Here is a 25,998-nt window from a genome sequence, read left to right on the forward strand (position 1 = left end):
ACATTGGACACGGAAGCTTATACCTATCATCAATAAACCTATTTTGCCCTGAAGCTACCTGGACAAACTGCCATCTTTTTTCGAAAAAATGTCGCATACAAAACCTACGCAAAAATAATTTAAATCATATAACAAAATTTATAAATCATGTTTCTAACTACCTGCCTAAATTCCTATCTAATTTACGAATGCTATTCCTTCCGTACATCTCATCTTTACACATGATCTTCGACCACAAGGTGATGAACATCATAAATTCGCTTCCGTTACCATGTTCTAATGAACATTCCTTATCCAGTATTACAACGTTGTACCAATGGAATTGAAGTAAAATACCCAATTGGAAATCTTATAATTTTATTTGATAACTATTTCTTACATATAGGAAATTGAAGTCCCATTGTTAACACAGATTTATATACTTGCTGCATCTGATACTTAAAGTAAGCAATATTCCGCGCTGTAGTATTCAAAACTAATAATTATACTGTCACTGACCAATTACCCGCGATACTATAACATTTTCTAACCCATAACTTACTAGTCATAAATCAAACGAAAAACAGTCTTATAATATAAAAAGTAAAATAGGCGCAATTAAAAATGGCGCCAATTGGTAAGTGACATTATAAAATAGATAAATCTCAAATCTGTGCGTACCTACTACTGGACGCAAGCGTGTAGGGAACATGTAGGGAGCTACGAGTAACTAACAACATTAGTAACATTAATTCGTGTTTCTATTATTTTAGCATGTGGAGTGGTATTGGATATATAAAAAAATAAAAATCAGCGCAGTTAAATACATACATCCTAATATGCTTAAGTTCTAATACGACATGTATAAAGAGCTAAGTTAAATGTAATATTGCCGACTGCTAACGTCCAAGTATTGAATTTAAATTAAAACAGGAGCTCCATATATTTCTCAAATCTGACAGCAATTCTGTAGGATTTATAATATTTCTTTCTATATAAATAAACATATAAAAATATACATTTTAATTACGTACCATTAAATATTATGCAACACAGTCAACTGTAAAATCAACTGTTTCATAATAAATTACTATGATTTCAAATATATGTCACTAATATCGCCGATTGAATAAAACATGAGCAGAATTGTAATTATTTTTAGTCACAATAATTGTAAAATTTGATATAACTAAGTAGTAAAACTTCCCTCCATCGATAAATAGTGCACAGTTCTGCGTGTTTGATGGAACTAGCTGAGATTCTATTCACACTGAATGTTTAAGAAATATTTTATTAAAACATCACATGCAAAATGCTCGCCCTATCCGAAATGCTCGTATTTCGTGGAATACTAACCCGTCCAAAACGTAATCTTCCTTCAGACTAGCTAAACATAAATACTCTTTAAGTTTGTACCCTATAAGAGTTCAATAAAACCTAACACATAAAATAATCAAAAAACGATCTTATATAATAACAGGTAAAGAAAACTGCCATATAGTTGAAAATTCCAACAAAGCGAGTCTGGGCCAAACTTGTATGAACACAAGGCTTCCAGATTTAAAGAAAGCTTGAAACGAAATAGCACCGAGTAAACACCAAAGTGGGGGGAAATGGTTGAAGAAGCGTGAGTGTTACCGGTGGTACCGTCGGAGTGGTTACTGTATGACGCAGCATTTGCACTTGGGCTTCTTCTTAATGGTCACGTGTTCCGGCTGCTGCGGCTCCTGCGGCAGCGAGCGCTGCACTTCCACTTGCCCCGGGCTCAAGTCTGCCACGGCGCCCCCGTTCTTGGTGCCGTTCATTGCCTTCGGGGTGCTCTGCGGGGCACTCGCTACCTTCGTTTGCGGGGAGGGTGGAGCTGCCTGTAAGTACACATAATAACAACTCAAAATATGAATTTTACATAGTTTTTACAATTTGCTCAACACAAAAATAAAGACAAAATTGATGGTACTCAAAAAGTGGTACTAAACATTAATTTAAAATTTAATAATATTATATCAGCATATCGTATAGTTGCTTTGGTTGCTCTTGTACCCAAGACATTAATTGCAATATTTCACTTACGTTAACATTATTCGCATGGGTCTTCTCCTCTGCCTCTTCGCTGATAGGCAGCTGCGGGGTGGCCGCGGGGGGAGTAGGTGTGATGGGCTTGCCGCCTTTGATTAGAGAGACGATCTCGTCCGCTTCGCGACTCAGGTCGCCGTCAGGACGGAACGGGTTGTCCCATCCGCTTTCCGTGCTGAAACAAATTCAGTCATATTCATTATATCATCTACAAAAAGGTTTTTTCATGGCTGAGAACTCCGGATAGCCAAAATAAACCACATCGATAAACAAAAGAAATTTGTAGATGAAACAGGCCCCGTGACGCTGACGCATGCGTATGACGTGAGATGTGTTATTTGTACCATAACTCTTGACCTTGAATGTTAAGTCATAAATAACATAAACCCATCTTTTATCGTACCACTTTAACCATATTACATTTCATTCCTATGCAAACATCATATACTACATTACAAATGCGCTAGTACTTGAAGTTTTCATTTACGCTCCTAAAATAGGAATTAATCAACATAGCATCTAACAAAACTGTAAAATCAACCGGCCGCGAAGGTAACTTCGCGAACTTTTACGAGACTGCAAGTAATTGCAGTCTCGTAAAATTATTTGCCCCTTTGTTGCCAGAAAAGTAAAAACATTTTATGGTGTCATAAAACGTTTTGGTTGCCATATAACATCATGTCATCTTAAAAGTGCCCAATACTTCGCTCTGCTACAATAAAGACAAAGTTATAATTGTTCTATCCATTGGATTTATCTGGTTCGGTATTCTATTATATATGTTATGTTTAACTCTTTATTGGGAGTGACATCAATCAATTACTAATGGAAAAAATAATGACTTCTTGTAATGGCTAGGCTGTTTATAATTTAAGACTATAAATCGGTCCAATAAAGCTAGATGCACAACTCATCCGTCATAATTTTAAACTGTTTAACTGTTTCAGGATTATATAATTATATATACATATAGAAGTTATATTTTTTTCTGTTGACTGTCGGGAGGTCAATCACGTCCTGAAATAGACCCCATGCAACCGGGGAATGCAAATTAATATGCGCTCCCCAACCAGTCACCTGAATATCATCATGTCATAGGTATAATCTACTATCACACTCAACTCTTATCTTAATGTAGAAGTCAATCACTTTAAATTTGTCATTAAAGTGTTTATGCGACGTTTTATTGTATAAATATTTATATTTTAGATACGATTGCATTTCGTAAGGGTTTATTATTATATACTCGTAGGTATACTCTTTTCTTGGCCTTGTGACGAACAATTTCGGTAACTTGGTGTGACACCCAATTAAAAAATTCTCTTACTCATATAATTTATTTTTTGATGTCATTACACATAAGTCTTTTAGTAATTTACCGAAGTATGTATAGGACATGATAGTTTTAAGACGATCATTGACAATCTGTAGAAAATGAAGGAGAAATTGCAATGCGCTGCAGCGTAACCGGCCGTCGTAACGATTTCATTATCATCAATTCAAAAGGAGCATACTTATAAATAGACCTGCTCATTGCTCATCACGCATTTTTAGTACAGAGATGTTTAGTTTTTTTTTGTAATGCGTCTCGATTTCGTTTCACCACTTTTAAGATTAAGTAGGCATCATATTGTACTATGACAGCTAAACTAGGTGCTAGATATATCTACATTGTGTGATTGGCCAGTTAGCCCTGTCCAACACTTGTGAATCAGAAATTTTCACGCAATTATTTCGATATTATTACGATAATATGAAGATTATCAGATAATGTATTCAGTAAAACATATAGTAATCAGATATTTCATCAGCAAGTAGTAAAACAAGTCCTTAATCTTAGAAATGGTCGATGAGATTCCTAGTAATCCTAAATCGAAATCCTATTAATTACCTTTAATAACGAGATAAGCATAACTAGTGCCACGGTCAGCCTATCACTACTTAAATATGACCTTAGCCTTACACTTGACCTTTTTAACATTGTATTACGTGTACGAATTACGTATTTTTTATTTTGCCGTCGTTAGTATCTAAGCCAAACTGTAACAAAAATACTTCTTTATTTGATACCAGGTGATGCCCAGGGCTTCGCTCCGATATGAATTTTGGAAATTTGACATAAAATATAACCTATAGCAATCTTAGCTAATGTACTTTTCTAATGGTGAAAGAATTTTGACACTATACTAGGTAAGAGTGTACTATCGAACCGATATTGTTTGCTTGTTTGAAAATTTGTTCAGGCAGTAAAAGTTTTTTAAATCTTGCTGGTTATAACCAAATAGAAGGTTGATGTTGGATCCAATAGGAAAATGAACTAGAAACTATACAACATGTTAAACATGACGTTGCGTAGATGTCATTTAGCATCATGATAATTACTCGGTGAACCATAGAATAGTTGCAAACTATCCATTTTCGGTCGGTATCGGTTTTCGTAGATTCCTTTCTTTTTAATAATAAAACCCATCTACCTAATTTGAAGAAAAATATAACATAGAATGCGTCTCCTATACGAAAGTGAAAAGTAAGAAGATGAGTTCCTGTTTGATTTATTAGAGCAATCTTTATGTGAATGTTGATGACCTCATAAGGATAGGGTGTATCATATTAGTATGGGGTGCTTTGGCAAGTCCCTAATTTCCCTATTAAATTAGTTCCCAAAAATGTACATTGTATATTGTTATATCCTAAAAATACTGTGATTTGTTGATGTCATCCTTTACAAATGATTCTATGATAGGTATAGGATTCTTCAAAGAGACATCTACTCGTAGCTAGTCATTTATTCCCGTAACTTCTTGAAAAACAATATAGTAGGTACCTGATTTGTCTGTTATACATGACGTGGTCAGTCATGTCTTGTTTGGTGGCAGCCGAGAGTAGGGCTGCGTAGAAATCGTGGGATTCCAACAGCGGCGCCGCGGGCGGCGGAGACAGGCACTGCGGCCTCGCCCCTTGGTAGAAGGACACGCGGACTTTGGAGCGCTCTGAACTGAAAACAAAAGCATAGATACCTCTTCAATATACAATAGGGAAATTCACTACATATAGAAAACAAAATCGCCCTCTGCGTCTGTTTACTCCTGTTATTTTCTTTTTATTCAAACCACACAATAGATTTTGATGCAGTTTTCACTTTTATATATTTTATTCCCGAAGCTTTATAGACCTCATGCGAAAACAAGCCGGGTCGCTAGGTACTTCATATCCTTACAGTGAAGACACCAAAATGACTAAGGACATATATAAGATCGCAAGCTAAATCAATCAAAACGACGAAGCGGGTTGGTATAATTTTAGTTATTTTGAAATTTAGTACACCCAGATAGGTACTAACCTATATCCTAAAGATAGAAATACAAACAATTTATTTATATGTACGTTGATTCGCAAAGCAACATATAATTTGAAACTATGGGATATGACTGACACTTATTAAAAGTAACACAGTACTAATAATAAGACTTTAGGGAACTTTAAGCCTGCCTGTGGTGTATACTTAATTACTAATCAATACTGCGCGTCTTAATTTACAGTCTTAGAGTCGCCGTGTATAATTGTTTACTTGTTTGAAAATTTGTCTACATTCAAACAGTACGCGACCGAAGCAAATGAATGAATAAGCTGTGTATTGTTGCGATGACGTCTGCATTGTAATTACATCGATTTATAGACACGACTGGATGTAACACTGAAGGATAAACATCTACTTCTAACCCATATTGTCACACCAATTTCGTTGATAAAAATATTAATTTATATAGACAGTATTTTTTCCATTTGTCATAATTCAAGGTTGTGTTTGTAGCAGGTGTAACATAAAACACGAGAAGACCAGTTTGATAAATATATTGATGATAAATACGAGGAAAATGTTTTCGCGTTGCACAAAATCGAAATATCAAGCTTGCAATCATTGAGACATTAAGAGGCGCGGGCGCAGCTGCTATGTTAACTCTGAAGGTGATTCAGTGGATCCTCTTATATTAGCAGACGACTATATTCAACGCCCACGCGCTGTTTAGATCTCATAAACATCTTGTTAAAATTCCCAATTTGTTGAATTTGACTACTGTATTAGAGAATCAATATTAGACATTAGACTACACTTACTAGTTCATATTTAGTAGGAGTTAGGTAGGTATAAAAAGTTGCAAAATTATTTAGCACAAAACTAAGCACTGGCAAATACTTAATGCCCATGAAATAGAGAGTCAAAATACTGTTTATTAAATTGTTTTTCAAACTAATTGAACTAATATTCTAAATGTGAAAGTAAGTTTGTTAGTTGCCCATTCACACTTTATCTGCTTAACCAATCTTCTAGAAATTTACCATACATGAAAATCAAAGTATAGAGAAAGACAAAGGTGGGATTATCCTGGTAAAGCAACTGTTCACGCGAGCGAAATCGCGGGCAAATGCCAGTAACAAACATACATTTTGTATAAAATATTTGTTTCTTCTGTATAAATTATTTGTACAGAAGAAACTTGAATCTAGTGACCTATATTTAACACCCACACTTCATAAAGTTAAGATCATGTGAATTGAACAAAACAGGATAAAATCTGACATCAGCAGCATCTTTAGTCAGTGAATCAACAAGTAAATGAATGGAATAGATAAATATATCATCGCACAGCTTAATTCACATAGACTCAAGGCCACAACCATTGTGAACTCATCATTACATGTGGGGAGCAAACAGCATTGTAACGGATCAGGGTCACTTTGTATTGCAAGCAAATTAATCTGATTATCACAATGGAACTTGGTACAATTTAATCTGGTATCATCCTACCAAAACTTGTATTCTTCTATTAAATACAGATTCACCAGTACAGCAGTATTGATAAACCCCTAGTGAGTAAGGTGTACAAGCGAAAGTAAAATGTTCCCAAGTTCTATTTTGCTAATTTCCACAAAGGTAACATTACCTCTATCAAAAATTATAAATTTCGAACACCACAGCACTAAACCAATGATATAAAACTAATATTAGAAGATATATTAGTTTTATATTGTTGTACAGAAAATCGCTTTGCTGACTTTGGTTATTTATACAGAGACAATAATGCGCCAAATGGACAGTGGTTAAAGATCAAATGGGTTGCTTAATTATGCTCATTGTAATAAATAGGTTTCAATTTAAGATACTAATGGTAAAATTGCCACATAATTGACTTCTATTACACTTTTATACTGTGCTATATGGGTCAAGACACAATTTATAGTCAGGTACAATTTTATGTGTATGATTTAGATATTAAAAATGATTAAAGAAGTTTTAAATTGTTTATATTTTACTAAATATGAACAATTTAGAATTATTCTTAATATTTTTTTCACTAAAAAAGTATTAAGAATGGACCTAATGTGTATGAGGAGAATTATGTGTGTAGGTTATAGCCTGTGATTATAGCATGGAGCTATAGTAAAGAACTTCCTAATAAGGTTAGTTTGTTGGCTAAAGCATTTGGTTTGGGAGACAATTACAAACAATGGAAATCTATTGCTAGGTAGTTAGTATTTTTAACAAATAATAATACATGCTACACAATTAAAAAGAGACATTGATACATGTACTGCTGATTAGAATGCAGGATGAATGTTGTAGGTAACTGTACCAATGGTTCCACCCGTAGCCGACGTTGCGGCGCTGGGCGGGTCTCTCGAAGACCACTGATAGTATTAATATTAATATAAATAGAGCTTTTACAACGTTTGCCAATGCCAATTTCTGTTTACTACCTACATTAAGCGTGCTGAGTAATGACCTTGTGCTCCCGAATGCGGGATAGAGCCGAAAGTCATTTTGTGTTTATAAATCAGTCCTCATGACGTCATAGTGACAGAATTCTCCGCTCAGTATCAGAAAGGACGTCCGCTAATCACAGAATCAAATCTTAATTACAGATTTCGAGAGAAAACCACCAACAAGATTATGTCTGAAACTTTACACGAAACCTAGAATTAAATACAAGTGAACACCCAATTCGCACAACAAGTATGACGTGATTTCTGTAAATAATGATCGTACCTTAACAAGTCACACTATTCACACGTTATCCGTGCACTGTACAAGTTCCTATTTGATTTGTAAAATAAATCAAAAACATTAGCACTTTTCACTAAGGGTTTGGCTCTTCGACGCTTCACAACAGTGTTTCCCACTACATCGATCTCGGAAGTCGCGCGCGGTCCGTGTCCGAAGCGAATGAAGCAAAGCGAAAGCATACGATCACGTAGCGCCCGACGGCACGGCGAGCAGCGAATCGCTGCCAGCGATCGCGCTCGGCTAGTGATGTCACCAGCGGCGCGCCTCGCCTCACAATAACGAGGCGTATATATACCGCAAAACATTATTTACTCAATACGTTATTTTGTACCGTGTAGACATTGTTATAACGTTATTTATAACGTTTTATTTCGAGGTAAGGAGTTATTATTATTCTGAATGTATTAATATAAAATCTAGTAATATTTATAAACTTACTGATAGATAAATGTGATATCGACTGCACAGTGCCACGTTTGTGGTTTCTCAAATATCCGTAAGATATTTGAGAAATATAATTAGGTACCTATGTAGATGTTATGTAAATAAATAGTTATATAGAGGTGAAGAAAAAGATTCCCTGAGTTGATAAATTTGTCTGAGAACGTTCTCAGACTGAATACCTATTAAAATTAAATTATGCAAAAGAAAACAAAGAGGGGAAGCGCTTTTATTTCAGCAATAATGAAGATAATTGTTGTTGTCTAATATTATATGTCTACCTACGATACCTAGGTACCTACCTATTTTTTATATTAATATTGTATTTGAGTACTTGGTTTATACCAAACTAGGTGCATTTTCTTTTGTTATATTTGCTACATTTTCTCTTTCATGTTCATATATGTATATATACCCTACTTACTTACAATTTAGGTATAGACTACTGACCTATTTTTTATGATGGGTGAACTGAACATGAATAACCCACGTGATATTAGGACCCAGGTGCACAAAGTGGAATAAACTAGTTAGGTAGGTATACCTACATACGCGCCAATGAGCAGAGCAGCACCCCAATCGCCTGCCGTAACTTCTATGGCATGGCGCGGTAATAGTGGCAAGTTTGCAATTAATTTGGTTGGTAAGGTTGATGTGATGTTCATTGTAGGTTCCGACATTATTATTATCATAGTTGTTGTTTTGACAATGACAACGTTTACTTTTTTGTTTGTTAACTATTTTCACGATGTCGGAACGGAAAAAAATAGTTTTTATCACTTAAGGGGTAGACAGAGCTGTTGCAACTGTTGGCAAGCTTATTTGTGGAAATTATTTATTTTTTAATTTTTCTAATTTCCTTTCTTTTATTTTTTAGGTTTTCGAGGACACTGTGAAAACTACAATGCGTTCTTTTGTAACTAGGTACCTAACTATACTTACCCATCCCAAAAAAGGAGAATGTAGGTACCTATCGGCGTTTTGATTTTGGAAAAAATGAATTTTGCATAGTACTACTGCTGCCGCCTCCCAATCGACATAACATGTTATTTGTATCATTTCATTAATATTTATTTGTCACAATTACCTATAATAGATATAAACATTTCTATAATTTTCGTTACCTATACATACACATTATACTAGCTTTAGCCCGCGGCTTCACCCGCGTTTAAGTACTTCATGCAATCGCTCATAACTTCTTATTCTCAAAATCTTCTAAGTAACCTATTGCGATGTAACCTATAGGTACCAGATTTTAAGATTGTCTGATGATGTACAGACTTAGCCTACTTATAGTTTTATTATTATATGTATAGAACAATTAGATAGTACCTAATTAAATTGTTGTTTTGTAAATAAAATTACTTGTTAAACCAAAAACCTTATTAAAATTCGCCGGGAAAAAGCATTTAAAAATCAATAATAACATACTCAAAATGAAATAACGTACTCGTCTTCAACCGGCGTGTACGGGAAAGATGTCTCGTGTAGCTGGGCCGGGGGGCTCTCGGGCTCCTCTTGCAAGGGGCTCTCGTAGATCAGCGTTTCCACCATGGAGCCCTTTGAGCTGCCGAACGATACCCTGCAAATATATTAATTAATTGAACAATTTTGCACACAAATTAGGAATATTAGTTTCGAAAATATTTTTTTTTGGCTACACAAGCTATGCGAATACACTAGCGAGCGAGTTATCATCCTGATTGAAATCGGTCAGACATAATCAATCGACTAGGCTAACCTAAATAGGTACTTTCATCTTAACGTGTTCACAGTGGCTTTGGAAAGAAAAAAATCTGAAATACCCCACGATTTTACCCATAGACTACTATATATATAAAAATCGCAACAAAAGCTAGGAAAAAAATCGCGATTAAAATAACGCTTAGATATAATAAGTAGGTACGTAATTATCTTGTCAAAAATTGATAGGAAATGATTATCGCGTACGCGAATAACTTGTTGCGAATGTGATTGTTACCCAAGTACCTATCTGCTTAGTAGGTAAATAGCCATACACGCGTATGTACATATGTGAAAAAATACAATAGCTGCAAGCACACAAATTAATAACAAATGCTTATCTTTGCATAAATAGGACCATCTTAATAACTGCGACTTAATAGGTAATATATTTTTCTTCATTCAAACAAGACCATAGAATTAGTCTTAAAGGTACCTATTTAATAAAATAATTAAGGTAACCTGTGCCATTGGCTGAATTATTGGTAATTCAAATACAAAATTAATTACATTCTATCTATCATTATTGATCGTAACACTTATTTTGGGAATCTGAGTGGAAGTAGAGGATACCTACTTATGTAGTGCACATATATAACTTGATGCGCATGACGATTTTTATAAGATACCTACACAATACAGAAAGGACTGAGGACTGAGATTAGTAAGATGTGTGGCCATCAATTAATCGAGCTTGGAACTGGTCCAAAACCTTCAGTTGGCCTAAACAACTGCAGTGGTCTTCATTTGGAATAGGTAGGTATCTTAATAGGAATAATGATAATTATGCTGATTGTGTGAAAGGCGAATCTTGAGTTGCAGTTTCCGATGCTGAGTCAGTCGCCTGTATCGGTATCTTAATGGTATATAGATAAATGGTAAGTACACAATTTAATTTTAAAGCCGAAATGAAAAGATGAATCAGATTGGTTCGTCAACCAGTGTCGTGTATGGATACTGGACCGCCTGTTAGCAAGAGACAAGACTATAAGCATGGACTATAGGTATATCAATATTACCCAATATTATTTCGTTGGAGCCGTCGAGACGAGAGATCAAGGCCGATATTCCTCGATATAAATATTAGATAAGTAGGTACTCGTAGGTATTTATCACAAGCGCCGCCGCCGTTTGACGGTCAACATTTGACATTTCCTTGACAGTGAATATGTCTTGCCCTTGTTTTCTTTGGCGATCATTTCTCACTTTTCTCAAATAACATGAGGCCATGAAAGTGAAAAATAATTTAAAAAATCATACAACATTCAGTAAAAATCATGTCAAAACAAACATTCTCTTTGTAAAAAAATGCCTGATGACAAACTATAATTTTTACCATTATTGGTTCTTTTCTTTGTGGAATTTATACTCTTTTGCTATTTTTAGTACCAAACATTACTTTTTATGAATTTGGAATTAGTTTTTTGTGATACCGCCGAATTTTAATTTTTGCCACTAGCAGTTTTAACAAGTAAGTTATGTTTTTCTATTCATGAACTTAATTAGAAACTGACGTTACAGTGTATGTACTGTGTAAGAGTCGATTACACTTCTATTGAATTGACCTAGTTACTAGTTAGATGGTAACTTTAGGTACCTACTACAATTAGACCTGCTTTTTCGGGAAATAACGATAAGCCATCATAAGTATTTTTATCTTTGACATTGTTTTAAACATGGATTTTGTAAGTACTTCGTCGGAGTACCTACTAATTCCATGGTTTTAAACAATATCGGAGCTCAGCTGATACAGATACATACGTACCTACCTAATTAGTTATGACTTTTCTTCAAATAGTAAAATGGTCTGATGTAATAACAAAACAAAGCGGATCATCCCCTTGATGCCCTTGAGATGTTCTTTCAAAATAGGGTATTGAATGACCACATTTGAATAAAAATGATGCCATAACTTTATCCGATCCCTTTGTATTTAATAATGGTGGTGTCTCATAGACGTCGTCATTTGCAAGGGACAACTAGGTCAAGGCGAGCCATTAAAATGTAGCAGATCCCTGACAATGCATGTAACCCATTACCTCTAACGACTAAACACACAGCGCTTTTGAAGCATAAAATGACATCATATCAACGTAGTCCGAGTAGCCATAGCCAATAGGTAGACACTGGAAGACTCAAATTAATTTTGAATTAAATTTGAATAATGGGATTTTTTTCCAATTCCATGATTGGTTGGATAAATAATTTTTTAAACAAAGTTATGTCCAGTTAAGTATATGACTTGACTTATTCTTATCCTACTTATTCATTTACTCAATACGTAGGTATATTGTGAGAATGGATGTGTACCTAATGAAATTTCATGCCAAATTGTAGAGCTAAACTTGTCACCGGGCGTTGCTAAGGGGAGGCACAAAGGCAACTGGCCCCCCTAGAGAGTATCTAACTACAAAAAAAAATGTAATGTCTGTCTTTTCCTTTAATGTTTAAGGGTTCCGAATAAAAATGAATAAAACGGAACCCTTATAGGATCACTCGTGTATTTACCTGTCCATCCGGCTGTCACCAATTTGCTTGGAATCTACTGGACCAAATAAAGTATGAAATGCAAAAAAAAATATTTTTTTATTTATTTTCTTTTTGTTGTTGCGCGTTAATGTTTTGTCCGAGGCGCCACCCGGTGACGGCTGAAAATCAGTAAAAATCACTGTCAACACTATATGCGCTGATAAAAATGCCTACTAAATCCATATACCCCAGCGCTGATTCAGTGACTGAGTCGTTACACCTATTGTGATGCGCACATACTTTATCTTTATATACCTATTCATTGGATTCCTGGATTTTCGTACGGGCTGCGTTAGAAATTCGTGTGCTGATTTACCTACAATTTATAATTTACACATTTTTTATATCATCGGCTCTCCCTTGGACCTTCATTTGGCGACTGAGTCGTTACCCTTATTGTGATGCGCACATACAATATCTTTATATATTGAATGGATTCCTGGGTTTTCGTACGGGCTGCGTTAGAAATTCGTGTGCTGATTTACCTACAATTTATACTTTTCTTATTTTTTATATTATCGGCTCTCCCTTGGACCATCATTTGGCGACGCCCTTGTTTCCCACAGGAATAAATATTAGAACGCGGCTACATTTTACAAGCAAAATGTGTATAATATCTCACTAGGTAACAGTTATAGGTAGAACATGTAGGTAGAATAAAACTGTTACATGTAAATCTCCTATTAACAGTCAATTCGTTAATTAGTCTTGAGAATCTTTTGTCTAGGAATCTTCGCGGCCTTTTCTAGACTCGCCTAAACTCATTAGGTGAACGGTACTTTGATATTTTATCACCTTTAACCATTCCAACAGTCCATTTATCTTGCTCTCAGACGCGCCCCCTTTATCCGTCAACTGTCATGTTCGTCACTTTTTTTCTCGATTACGTTTCTTTACAGCAGTGGCGTAGCTACGAGTACTGGAACGCTGGACGGACTTATGCACCGTGGGTTCTCGTAGTACCAGCACCCTGACAGCAACCTCTTTTCTGTCTCATTCTCCACAGCTAGCTATGAGTCGGTCAGCAGGTCTACGATCATATTTATATGGAACAATTCAAATTTGGATCCTGCATCCCAATTGCCGTATTTGTGAAGAACGTCACGGTATTGAACCGTATAAGTACGTTCGGCCATGTAAGTGGTCCGCACCACAATCTTCTAATAAGAATAGCATTATAATATTAAAATTAACTTGATGGAATTTTCGGTGAAAAAGTTCGGGTCCGAAACTGGATCGCATGAAGACATCTTTGTTTGCACCGGTGCCTATGGTATTAGCTACATCACCGCTTTACAGATCCATTCCACTGTCTCATCACGACGCGGTCTCCTTTTTTACTAACTGTTACTTAGTTTCACCTGTCCCGTACTTGTCTGTCTATAATCAGATCTCGCAAGTTCAATTTAGCCCACTGTTTCCGATTGCGCCGAAAATGTACATAATTTAAAGCTCTATGCCTCACTCACACAAAAAATATATTTTTAAAGATTCTTATTTGTCGTGGGAAATGCGCGTGTTTTATACACATAAATATTATACCTTCTCAGAAAGCACCCTATACAGATAATTTACATATCATTAAAAGTACCTTATCTCTTCTAACGAATAAAAATCGTTACAAACTAAAAGATAACAGATTTCAGAAAACATCTTTTTAAAAATTTAACTCAGGATTCGAACCACCTACAGTCATGGACATGAACATTGGAATAAAAATGGCACTGACCCCCATGTCGAGAGGTTACGGAAGACCAATAAAAGGAAGGGGGTTTTAGCCGGTAGGAGTCCGGCACTGTCTGAGCCCTCCATTCTCAGTCGCCCATGATGGGATTTCCCCGCCTTGATACTGGTATTAAAAAAAAGATAAAAAACTTTTTAAAGAAAAGCTTTTACTTAAGTGCTCCAAAAAGAAGAAAATAACATTTTCCTTTAAAATTTTAACTATCAACTTATAACCTCATTATACACAATTTATGATCATAAAATATTGTCGCGAGATTTACTCGTGTAAATAAACTAGTACCTATTTTATTGAGTAACATACTTATAGGTATTTTTACCTTGTACCTCACGACAAGCTTTTATGATCATATAAATTGTATATAATGAGGTTTTAACTTGATAGTTAAAATTTCTTATCAGGGCACTTGCGCGTCAGTCCAAGTGGTAAAGTAATCGTTCCAAAACACTAGTCGTGTTATAGAATTTTATAGAGGTGATAGACTTTCTAATTGACCCAGTTTGGTCTCTCGAGGAGGCACAATGGTCACGTAAAGTTAACGCTCCGTACCCGTAGCCTAGCCTCTGCTTAGCATGCTTGATAACGTCTGCCCCACTTTAGTGTGACTATCTTCGTTATTATTCTGGTATTATAATTTATTTTAAGTTAATATTTCAAGCGGATAGTCATTACCACAGCCATTACGTTAACAGTTTTCAACAATTTATAGTTATAATAACTGCACACTTGCGTATATATTTAAATTTTATATTTTAAATAGTTGTAAATCTATATGTGGCGCGTGGTGTTGCTTTTCATTTCGGAGTCTGACTTAGAAACTTATCAAATATGTTTCCGTTATTAAATTATTTTTAATTCAGTAAAGCTTCAGAAAAGTAAAGTGTTCAGAAAATTAATAACTAGGTACTTAGGTACCTAAGTTTATACGTAATTTAATTGGTAAAACTTCAGAGACCTATAATGCGGATCCAACTCGAATTACAATAAATTCATGTTAAAACATACTTAAATGAAAGATGAAATTAATCGACTAAACAATATTTGAAACGGCCAATCTGGAATAAGTGTATTATTAAATTACAATTTTAAGATCGGCAAAATGGCGAAAGAGTACAACCCGAAGTATGATCCAAACACCGAAGCATTTCAAATGCGAGCGCAATGGAAAAAGGTGGACATATGTCGAAAACTGTGGTTCGAAAGATGGAGCTGGCTGCTGGAGGAGCGCAGGTAAGGCATTAAAAAGTAAGTCCTACAAAAGTAATAAACGTATTTAACAATAGGTAATTAATTTAGTTTTAAAACACCAGTACTTCTTGATGTCAACATCTGATGAAGCCATTGAAGTGGCTCGTTCCCGATCGGGCATGAAATTAAGTATTTAATCTAGTTTCATAGTATTTTTGTATTCGCCATCAATATTTCAATGACCTTTAGTTACGGGAATCAAAATTATCGCGGCTGCATCCCATGCAACGCCAATGTCCAACACGAATCCGTACTTGCTCACAACCGCAGCTCGCTAACCTGACGGTAGCAATATACCATTGCCCGTTTAATCGAACGGCCGTTATAATAGCACATTAGTACATTACTTAGTTTAAATGAGAGCTTTGATTCAACGCAAGGTAATACTGAGCAATCTACTATTGACCGCAATGTTGCTGGTGTGAAGAATAGGCGAAATAATCGATCTGTAGCCATGAACGTTTTAACTTTTCCTTGCGTTCGATTCGTAGTGACCTTTGGATTGAAAATATTTTCTGCCTACTACTTAGATATAGAAAATTAATCTTATTACAATCTTACTGCACTTCCTACGAAGTTCACTAGTATCCTCTGTATATTTGGAGGAACAGTCAATGTAATAGCAATTAGTTCTAAGTCTCAAGATGGCTCCCTTAGGAAGCCAAAACGTTGGTTAGCGACTCGATCGATAAATGATTTTATATGTAAATTGCCAAAATAATTATAGTGTTCTTTTCTAGAAAAACTTTAGAAGAATCTGATGCGATTCGTGGTGAGTATGCGAGCGTTCTGCCACAAGCCGTGAAGCGATTGGAGACAACTAGATCCTTGAAGCCGGTGCCGGTGACCAGTACGGGTACCATAGGTTGGCTGTCCTCAAGGTGAAATTTCTGTCTCTCTTTAAATTTTAGACACGTGTCGTAAGTTGACCCGTACAAAAAACAGGTATAATTAGTTTTACCCCATCCTAAACAGAGGGATATCATAAGTTTGACCCCCCTCCCCTAAATATGAACCTGTCTATGTCAATATAACTCCCAAATATACGAATGAATAATCTAGATTCTAAACACATATTTATTTAGAGAGTACTCTTGACCAAGACTCAATGTCGGAGGTTTTGCAATTGCTAATTTAACATCTGCCTGATGCTCGGCATCTATTCTATAATGTTGTCAGGTAAACGAGACTACGTATTGCGATTCCCTTTGTAACTACACTCGCACGTTCTTTTTATAGAAATGTTCTCGTGACCTTAGGGCACACTATAATAACATCATTTATTGTTATACTGCACTTTACTCGAATGGTATAATTATATAGTGTCATGTAAGTGATGTAAGGTTAAAGGTGTCAAAAGTAAATAAGTACGTAATTACCGACATCTATAACTACGTTGATTGATTTACGAGGATCGAGATCATGCGAAGGAAGAACGCGCTAGTCCATTAATTGATGGAAATAGGCCAATGAGAATGAAATACGATCTCAATTTTTGTTTGTGTATTGAAATACTAAACAAGCGTGATCATTTCACAGTAATTTCCTTCATTTTGCTATTTTTATCAAAAGCGGAGGTTATCTTTAATGGAGGTTTGGCTTTAATTGATTTATTATCACAAGAAACTTTTGACCACCCAATACTCAGTTTCTTACTTAATAGGATCAATCAACGTCGAACATAATAGGGTAAGTCGAAACGAAGAAAATTAGAAAGTTTTCCAAAATTACGAAAAATGGAAGTGCTCTCCTATTCCCGTTTTCGGATCATCATGCCTTGAAACTAGTAACGTAATGATTATTTCCCGGAAACTGACTGACCGAGACAACCGAAAGCAACGTATCCGTTTCTGTTCCTTGAGAAACTGGGAATGGTTTTCAAAAAAGAGGGCACGTGCCCACTATGCCGTCACTATACCCCTCTATGGCGTAACTATGCCACGTAGGCTGGGAAATTTATTTCCCCACTGGTATGGAAGTGAGTAAGTCGTGGTAATTTCCTGATTCTATTTCAGGCCCGATTGCCAGCTAGAAATCTACACGTCCTGGCTCACGAAGATACCGATACGACTGCCCGATGCGTGGGAAAACATGGAATATGTGGGCACAAAATAGCATATCTGGAAACTTAATATCGCAAATAAGAACTAATTTTACCTGTGGCGTAAAATTAAGTAATTAAATCCCAAGTGAGGTCAACTCGTGACTGCAGGAAGCAGACATTTTTTGCATATATTTTCGCGAATTCTCTTGTACTCGGCTCAAGGTGAATTGATAAATTGGTCTAAGTAATAAATAAACATGTTAATCATAATACTTACATATTATTTACTGCGCTTGTATGATATAATTAAATTGATAATTAAAACATATCAGTACTTAGTATATATAGTATTGTAAGCTACTAAAAGAAAAAATTAAAAGTGATTTTTAATTCGCTAGCTAAAAAACTCTTTAGTATCAAAATACCGTCATAGGATCAAAACCAACTATTATTTGTGATTCATAAACATATCTGTACTGTGCGAAAAAATTAGCAGGCCTAACACTAGATTCGACAGGCTTTGCTGTGGTTGGTTACGGTGGCTGTAAATAGGTCTCTACACTCTACTCGTGGGAATAATTCAGATTGAGTGACGTAACCGACACGCGATGTTGTCAATATTCAACTGAAGATCGTCTCACGTCTGCATAAATTTTCTCACGTTTTTGTTCCACGCTGGGTTAGACGTAACAAGTGTAAATTGGTGTCAATTTTGGACTACAGGGGTGACTGAATCAGTAATTTATCCACTTGGACCCCAATCAATAAGACCACACGCTTGGATTTTTACTTTCCACAGCAGCACGAAACCATGTTTTCATTACAGTTTCACTCCTTTTAGTAAGTACCTACTACTGTCTACTCACATTTTATCTATGGAATGTCTTTTAAAATAGATAAATAAGAAAAAACTCTTTTTTTTCCTATTTATAATATTAGTTGAGATTCTTACCTTTTCAGTGTTGTGTGTTTCGATCCGTTGCTCAGCAACTTGTGTTTGGGCTTGTCTAGCGCTCCAGTAGGAGTGGAGGAGGATATCGTGAGATCGCTGGCGAAGGAGCTCGTCGAGGATTCCTTGGAGATGTTCGTTCGGGCTCTCCTCACCGGGGCCTCGGGGCTGCCCGGGCTTCCGACCAGCTCCAAGGCCAGTCTGCCCTTCCCCGGCACTGGAGGAGGCTTCTCTTCTACAGGCACCATATACGACAGCATGGCTGTCTAGTTTTTACACGGGCCACATGAAAACTTTCTTGCACTCAATGCACTATTTCTACATTATCTTTGAATTGATTTTTGTTATCGAAATGAGTTTGCTTTGAAAATGATGTGATGGACCGCTCAGATCTGACAACTAATGTCGATTGACACTCTTCGTTCGAATTTTAAATCCTCGTTTAAGATATTGCCACGTCGCCCAAATCTGAAAGATAAGATTGATATTGCCTTATTGTGTTTAGTAGAGATAGTATACAATACACACTTATAGATACGTAGATATTGTGATATATGTATGTATATTGCAAAGGTATGTATGATTCATAAATGACTAGGTACATTTATTTCCCCAAAAAAATTGGCCGACTGTATGACGTTTCTATGCCATATCTACAATAGAACGTTGTTCCATGGAATTAGTAGTAGTATAGTAAGTAGGTACTCCGCGTAGTACATACTAATTCCATGCGTTGTTCATAGGAAATGACAACCACCGTAATTATTTAGTTATTTATTTACTTAAAAGTATGTTACTTATAAGTATGTGCCAGTAAATTGAGAAGTACGTAACAAACCTTATCAGCAGTTCATTCAATAATAATTTGTACCGATATACGAACCTCAACGACCTATCTTTGAGCACGTATATTTTTTCTGTATAGACGAATGCAAATAATATTTTACTGGTATTAATGAGCCTGTTCAGTGTAACTACAAACGATTTTCTGCTTTATTAGATTATGGATTATACATAAAATTTGAACATTTTGACGTTTCATTTAAACATCACCTCGTTTCTAAAATACCTGCAGATCTTTGGAGAATATTTTAGGAATCTAGTTTAGCTCAGATGACCTCATCTGCCATAAGTGTTCTCATTCAGTTCACCGATGTCCTGAGCTGTTTTTGGTATGAACAGAAAATGATTTGTTCCTGGCTTTCGTCATGTCGAGATCTTAACAAAGCTTCACCGTAAATGGTTGTCTATACTTACAAATGTACGGTATAAGTAATTTCAACAAAAAAGAACAAGTTTTTTCTTCTTATAAAATCAGCATATTTTTTTCTGTTTCACTGCAAAAACTGATGATAACGTTTTTGTCAACATTTTTTGTAAAGCAATGCTTTACAAAGCAAGTTGTTTTGTATTTTTACTTATTTCAAACAAAAGGTTTTACGTAATAGACTAATCCTACATACTGCTATATAAGCTGAATACCTAAGTTAATTTAGGCAGTTATGAGAACTAAACCCACTTCAAACAACTACCTAACAAAATAAGTCATTATACTAAAAATATAAAATAAGTTGGTAAATTTTAAGAGTGATACGATGTTACACTCATTAAATCAACGTTAGGTTATGTACATTATAAAAAGTTAACCCCATTACGCGTGCGAGAGCAAAACAATTTAACCGGTATAGGAAGACACAGTTTATTGTGGTTATTCCACGGAAGTTGGGCAATCAGAAAAATAACGAGCCGCAAATGGTGTGTTTCGTTCGATAAACATAGTTGATGAATGCAATATGCACGTGCATTGATCTGTTTATAGGTACACAAAACTTGCCTACGACAAGGTCAAGGAATGTGTAAGTATCAGATTTATTTTATATACTTTTCAGGACTTTTTGATCAGATTGGGACTTTTGCCCAAAACTGACATATACCGCAGTAAATAAATAATAGGAATAAATATCAAGAATCTAAGTATTTTATCTTTATACATAAACATTTCACACTATTATGTGTAATTAATAAAATAAAATATGTCTAAAATAAAATGACTTGTTTTAAGATGTTCTGTAGAAGTGTAGATCGATCATCCATAACAGTTTAGATTTGGCGCTACAATGTTTTCATTCTTCAAAATGTTTTGGATGCTAGTATGTTATGTTCTCAGAGAATGATCAAACAATCCTATTCAACTGAGTGATACGTACCTATGATATTTTCATATTTTATTGCTAGGTACATTACATTCACACAGTCACACAATCGTTCATTCAATGCAATAGCATTGCAGTATAGCATAGCATGCATCTCAAGAGACATATGCACTTAAAATGTTCATAATAAGAAGGTTAATCATAGGTCTATTATGGTAATAAACGTAGGAAAATTCAATACTGTTGGAAATAGTTGAAAATATTGAACACGCTAATTCTTGGATACGCTCGTTCTATTTCTATATCAAAAATATATCTATATAGTAAAATTATATCTGTGTATGATATGCGGAAGGCTAAGCAGAATCTTGGAATTTTCAAGGGAAGTCATGGCAAAAAAAAACTGGTCAAGTGCGAGTTAGACTCGCGCACTGAGGATTCCGTACAAAAACACCGTATACTGAAAATCCCGTCAAAATCGGATAAGCCGTTTCGAAGATTATCCTGAACAAACAGACAGGCACGGGTTATTAATACTACGCGCAAGAAAATACAGCTAGTATTTATGTAATACACACATTACAGGTACGCGATCGCCAGTGGGCAGTAATAGCTAAAAATAACCATCGCTATGGTACAGCCAATTCATTCATAAGAAAAAAATGTGTGTATATGTAGGTATAATAGTCAGTTTAAAAGAAATGTACGCTATATATTTTCACACACGCCAACTCTCGTTTGAAGCCGTTCATACATACGTTCGGTACATAGTGAAATTATTCAAGCTCAGTCTTGTATATAAAACTCTTCCGTTACTGAGTGACTGACTGACAGACAACGTACAGCCGAAACTGCTGGGCGTAGGAAGCTGAAATTTGGTGTGTAGGTTCCCTGGGGAGTGTAGGTGAGCACTAAGAAAGGATTGTTGGAAATTCCACGCCGAAGGGGGTGAAAATCTTTTATATGAAAGTTCTACATCGTTGAAGTTATTAACGTGAAAATTTTGATTATAGTTGTTTTCATCAAATTTTTTCTGAAAATTCAGAAAAACTTCAGAGAAAATTCAGCTTTTTCTGAAAATTAACCCTCAACCCTTAAAAAGGGGGGTGAAAGATTGTATGGGACTTAATACAATTTTCACGGTAAAAAGCTGAAAATTGGTAAAGAGACTCCTCATCATTTTTCTTAAAGAATGACCGAGGTTTAACTATTAAACACACGCGGGCGAAGCCGCGGGCAAAAGCTAGTAAATTATAAGTACATATATTAAAAAGTATATATGAGAACTTTTAATTTATGTAGTTACCTATTTATACCCACAAAGAGTAACTATATCTACACTAGAACACGCCAACGTGATAGGCGTCTAATATAAATATATTTCAAGCACGCAATGCATTTGGCAAGCAAAGCGAAAAAGTACAATAACTACAAGAAGCCTGGCACGGATTAGGGCTGAAAGTCTCAATCAATCTGAAATTACGTTTACTTAAACATTTTTACATATTGTATAGTTTTTAAGTTTATTCGCGATAAACTTAAAAACTACTGCACAGAATATCATGTGTTTTTCACCAATAGATAGTGTGATTCTGAGGCAGGTTTAGGTGTATAATTTATTGTGTTTTTGCCAGAGCGAGGCAGGGACGGGCCGCCAGTATGGATTGACAAAGTAGACATCGCACAGAGTTATGAGATTAAATTAAACGGCTGTGATTACCTTTGTATTTTATGATCGGTCGCTCTCCTAATGTAGGAATTTTGTTTATGCTATGTTATAATTCCTAGTATACACATGGAATTAGGTACAACGGAGTACCTATTCCATGAGAATACGACATCCATAGAGGACGGAAGAACTATGATGAAAACCTCCAAGAGTGGGGTTTTAGTATTTTAAAGAGACTTTATTGTGGCAAGTTTGCCATAATAAAGTTTCTAATACATAATCGTTTCCGCTGACTTCGTCCAGTTTTGATGGCGAGTCATGTGGTGTGGGAATGACATTATAATGGCATTCCTCTCGGAGGTCAGTCGCTTGCTGTGAACTCGCTAGACGACCCGCTGCCGCCGCCATGTGGCGACCCAGCGATGACAATCGCCATACTTAATTAGTCACAATTCTCGCGGGTATTTTTTTTTGTTGATCTATGCTTCTCGCGATTCCACCTAGTACAATAAAAGTTCTCGACGACAAATTGAGAACGTACTTGTATCGTAAATCATGAACATTAGACTATTGAAACTAATGCAACTTCTGGTATTAATTGAACCTGGACCTACGGCCCACTCAACCACAACCGAGTCGTTCTTGTAAAAGTAAATTGATATATATTGGTAACATTATGCCAGTAGAGTGATATCTAAAATACTACATGCATGAATTGTAATGCAACTTTCCAACCTATCATCTATCCTTTTTATTAACAAATTTATATTATTTATTAGCAAGTGCAAGTGATTTTTAGGGTGTTCGCACCCCAAAAAATTTAATTCGTTACGGACGAAAACAAGTATTAATACAATTGCAAGCCAATCAAGAGTATTATACCAAAGTTTATGTCATGCAACCTATAAAAACCCAATGGAATAGCAACGCGCTACTTCGTTGCAACGGAGCAATGGAACATCGAGTATTTTGGCAGATGGCGTCTCTATTCCTATTCTTAGGTAATTCAACTTATTACCAATCGCAATGTCTATTTGTATTTATATAATCAGTAGCCATCACGTATTGGCATGCATGTTCATGGTCACCGGAGAATTTGTTTTGATCAAGCTAGTTGTTTCAAAATTGTTTTGCGAGACGCGTTTCGCTGACGCAAATTGTTAGATTGAACTTTGATTTCCGATGGACAAATGGTTCATTGTGAAATGGTTGCAGCGCACTACATATTTAAATTTTGTCGTGAAATAGCATTTGACCGTGGCTCCGCTTGCGTTTATCTACCCTATGTCCATCTGTGCACCTACTCCAAATTGTGTGTGCGGAATTTGAAAAAAAATTATTGAGCAAATAATCTAATAAATTAACCGTAAAACAATAACAAAAAAAAACACATTTCTAATATTTTATTATTCGGTTGGGATAGCGCAGGCGTCACTGGACACCAATCTAATATCGGCCACTTCGGCAACACATTCGGACAAATGTGAACACATTTGTCCGAATTCGGTTATTATTAACCGCAATGAAAAACCAGCAAAGTATGCTGAATCCGTTAAATTTCGGATAATGTATAGCCGGCATAAACAAACTAGAACTAACTAAACGAATTCGGCTCATCCCTTTGGGCAAACACACTGACAAGTCTTACCTGTGCCTGTGCCTGTATGCCGGGGGTTAGAAATTACTTTATTTATTTAAGTACTAATAAATGAAAAAAAAAACGTATCGTTGGTTCATTCGACAATGTACTGTAAGTAGGTATACATCACAATCTTTACAAAAAGCGAAGTAAAATATTTACACCGTAACTATGCACGCGGCCGCCACACTGATAACAAGAAACGTGCACTTTAAAGTCATGATACAGCGATATTGATCTGAAATGCTAAACCAAGCCTCTTTATGGTACCGTACCTCAAATTGAAAAAAATACTGAACCCCATATAGGTAAGTTGACTCCGTAGTCTGTCTGTCCGTCTGTCAAGAGTAAGTCATATCAAGTTAAAATTTATATCAAAATCTCCGGTCTACAACCATAAATGAAAATACATATTAGAAGACTATTGAATATAGATAGACTATATAGAGATTGCGAGATGACATGGATGATTACTTGCAGGGGTGGCAGCCTAACGCAATCAGAGATTTTTGGAAAAAAGAAGGAGAGGCCTTTGCCCAGAAGTGGGACACAACTACAGGCTAGAAGAAAAACATCTACTAGAACAATTTTTACTTTTTTATTCAATAGGTTAGGGTCAAATAGCTATACGAAATATCTTAGCTGATTAAGTTCATCATATTGAAAGGCAATGTTTGTAAGTGGGTGGACATAGATTTGGCGCACCCAGTGACGTGGGCCGGGCATACTATTGTCGGCCATCAGTGTTTGTTGTCCGTATGACATCACCCACAGCGCAAGGGCAGGCAATGCATTCGCAGCGAACACCTATTAATATACCTGGATGACCGCAAACTTTTAGTTCGAATAGTCATAGTCACAATGTACATAATAGATGTACACAATGTACATAATAGATGTACACACAATGTACATTTACGGTGGTGTATTGTGACTATGTCTATTCGAACTAAAAGTTCATACGGTGTGGTTTCTGTCAGTTAGTATACTTAGTAAGGTACACAAGTATAATAAATATAACTCAATTACGTTTTTAGAAACCAGCTGGACTACACTGTCTTTGGCTTTTCCAAAAATCAAAGGGTTGCAAGGGTGTGTCACATTACAAGTGAAGTTGCATCACAATACTTAACGCCCCGAGCAACAGCTGGTTTTCATATATAAATAAATACTCGCCAATCTTCGTGTCCGTAACTCATAATACGGCAGTGTACTAAAAATAGAATTTCAAGCAAGTGAAGCCGGTAGATGCATTTCAGTTCTTGTTCAAAGTTAGGATTATAGGTAACTGTTGTAGGTAAGTACTAAGTAGTCAATTTGCCATTAAATGTTATTGTATTTCAGTAACGAATTAACATTCAAACTACTTATGGAAAATATGTAGGAGGAGAGGTATTACGAATTATAAATATAATATTCAAATTGTGTGTGTTATGTAGCAGATTCTAGTTATGATGATATTTCTGAATCGAACATGATTCGAATTAATGAGAATCTAATATTTCGTAAATATAAAGAGACACGTGCCTCGATTGTAGCATACCTAAGCTCTAGACAGAAAAATGATGACCTAACTTTTATTAAAACAATAATAGATATGAGAAGGAAATATTTTTGCGGAATCATTACCTCGTCAAATGAAAATGTAGTAAAATATCATAAAATAATCAATCGAGACTTTAGACTGAAAAATGCAATTGTAGGTAGGTATTGCCTAAGT

At 35.6% G+C, this 25,998-nt stretch overlaps 2 protein-coding genes across 7 annotated transcripts in view; one reads left to right on the top strand and one right to left on the bottom strand.

Moving 5' to 3' along the window:
- Positions 1–340: 340 nt before the first annotated feature.
- The window catches only part of LOC128683245 (uncharacterized protein), a 29,063-nt gene continuing 3,405 nt past the window's right edge, over positions 341–25,998 (bottom strand). For both annotated transcript variants that reach the window (XM_053768661.1, XM_053768662.1), the window contains exons 2-6: positions 18,821–19,285; positions 10,011–10,142; positions 4,877–5,047; positions 2,050–2,227; positions 341–1,844 (exon numbers count right to left, since the gene is read on the bottom strand). In XM_053768661.1, coding sequence (XP_053624636.1) covers positions 1,638–1,844; positions 2,050–2,227; positions 4,877–5,047; positions 10,011–10,142; positions 18,821–19,077 — 945 coding nt within the window. In that variant the 5' untranslated portion in view covers positions 19,078–19,285 and the 3' untranslated portion in view covers positions 341–1,637. The remainder of the gene's footprint in view (positions 1,845–2,049; positions 2,228–4,876; positions 5,048–10,010; positions 10,143–18,820; positions 19,286–25,998) is intronic.
- Positions 11,516–18,144, top strand: LOC128683246 (uncharacterized). Of its 5 annotated transcripts, none has more exons than XM_053768663.2 (5): positions 11,516–11,774; positions 13,732–13,968; positions 15,667–15,806; positions 16,565–16,705; positions 17,840–18,144. In XM_053768663.2, the coding sequence occupies exons 2-5, from the start codon at positions 13,879–13,881 to the stop codon at positions 17,937–17,939; spliced, it is 471 nt and encodes a 156-aa protein (XP_053624638.1). In that variant the 5' UTR covers positions 11,516–11,774; positions 13,732–13,878; the 3' UTR covers positions 17,940–18,144. The 5 variants fall into 5 exon arrangements, with proteins under 5 accessions (XP_053624638.1, XP_053624639.1, XP_053624641.1 ...); XM_053768664.2 differs by having other exon boundaries at positions 13,839–13,968; XM_053768666.2 differs by lacking the exon at positions 13,732–13,968 and having other exon boundaries at positions 11,525–11,774; positions 17,840–18,143.

Source organism: Plodia interpunctella, chromosome Z (genome assembly GCF_027563975.2).
Source record: "Plodia interpunctella isolate USDA-ARS_2022_Savannah chromosome Z, ilPloInte3.2, whole genome shotgun sequence".
Taxonomy (NCBI): domain Eukaryota; kingdom Metazoa; phylum Arthropoda; class Insecta; order Lepidoptera; family Pyralidae; genus Plodia; species Plodia interpunctella.

What these genes read in the sequence shown, in the direction of transcription:
- LOC128683246 (XM_053768663.2), top strand. Translation starts at nt 13,879, where the DNA reads ATGGAACAATTCAAATTTGGATCCTGCATCCCAATTGCCGTATTTGTG. An exon ending in GTATAAGTACGTTCGGCCAT is followed by an intron (nt 13,969 to 15,666) that starts GTAAGTGGTCCG and finishes TACAATTTTAAG; the next exon opens with ATCGGCAAAATGGCGAAAGA. An exon ending in ATAGGTTGGCTGTCCTCAAG is followed by an intron (nt 16,706 to 17,839) that starts GTGAAATTTCTG and finishes ATTCTATTTCAG; the next exon opens with GCCCGATTGCCAGCTAGAAA.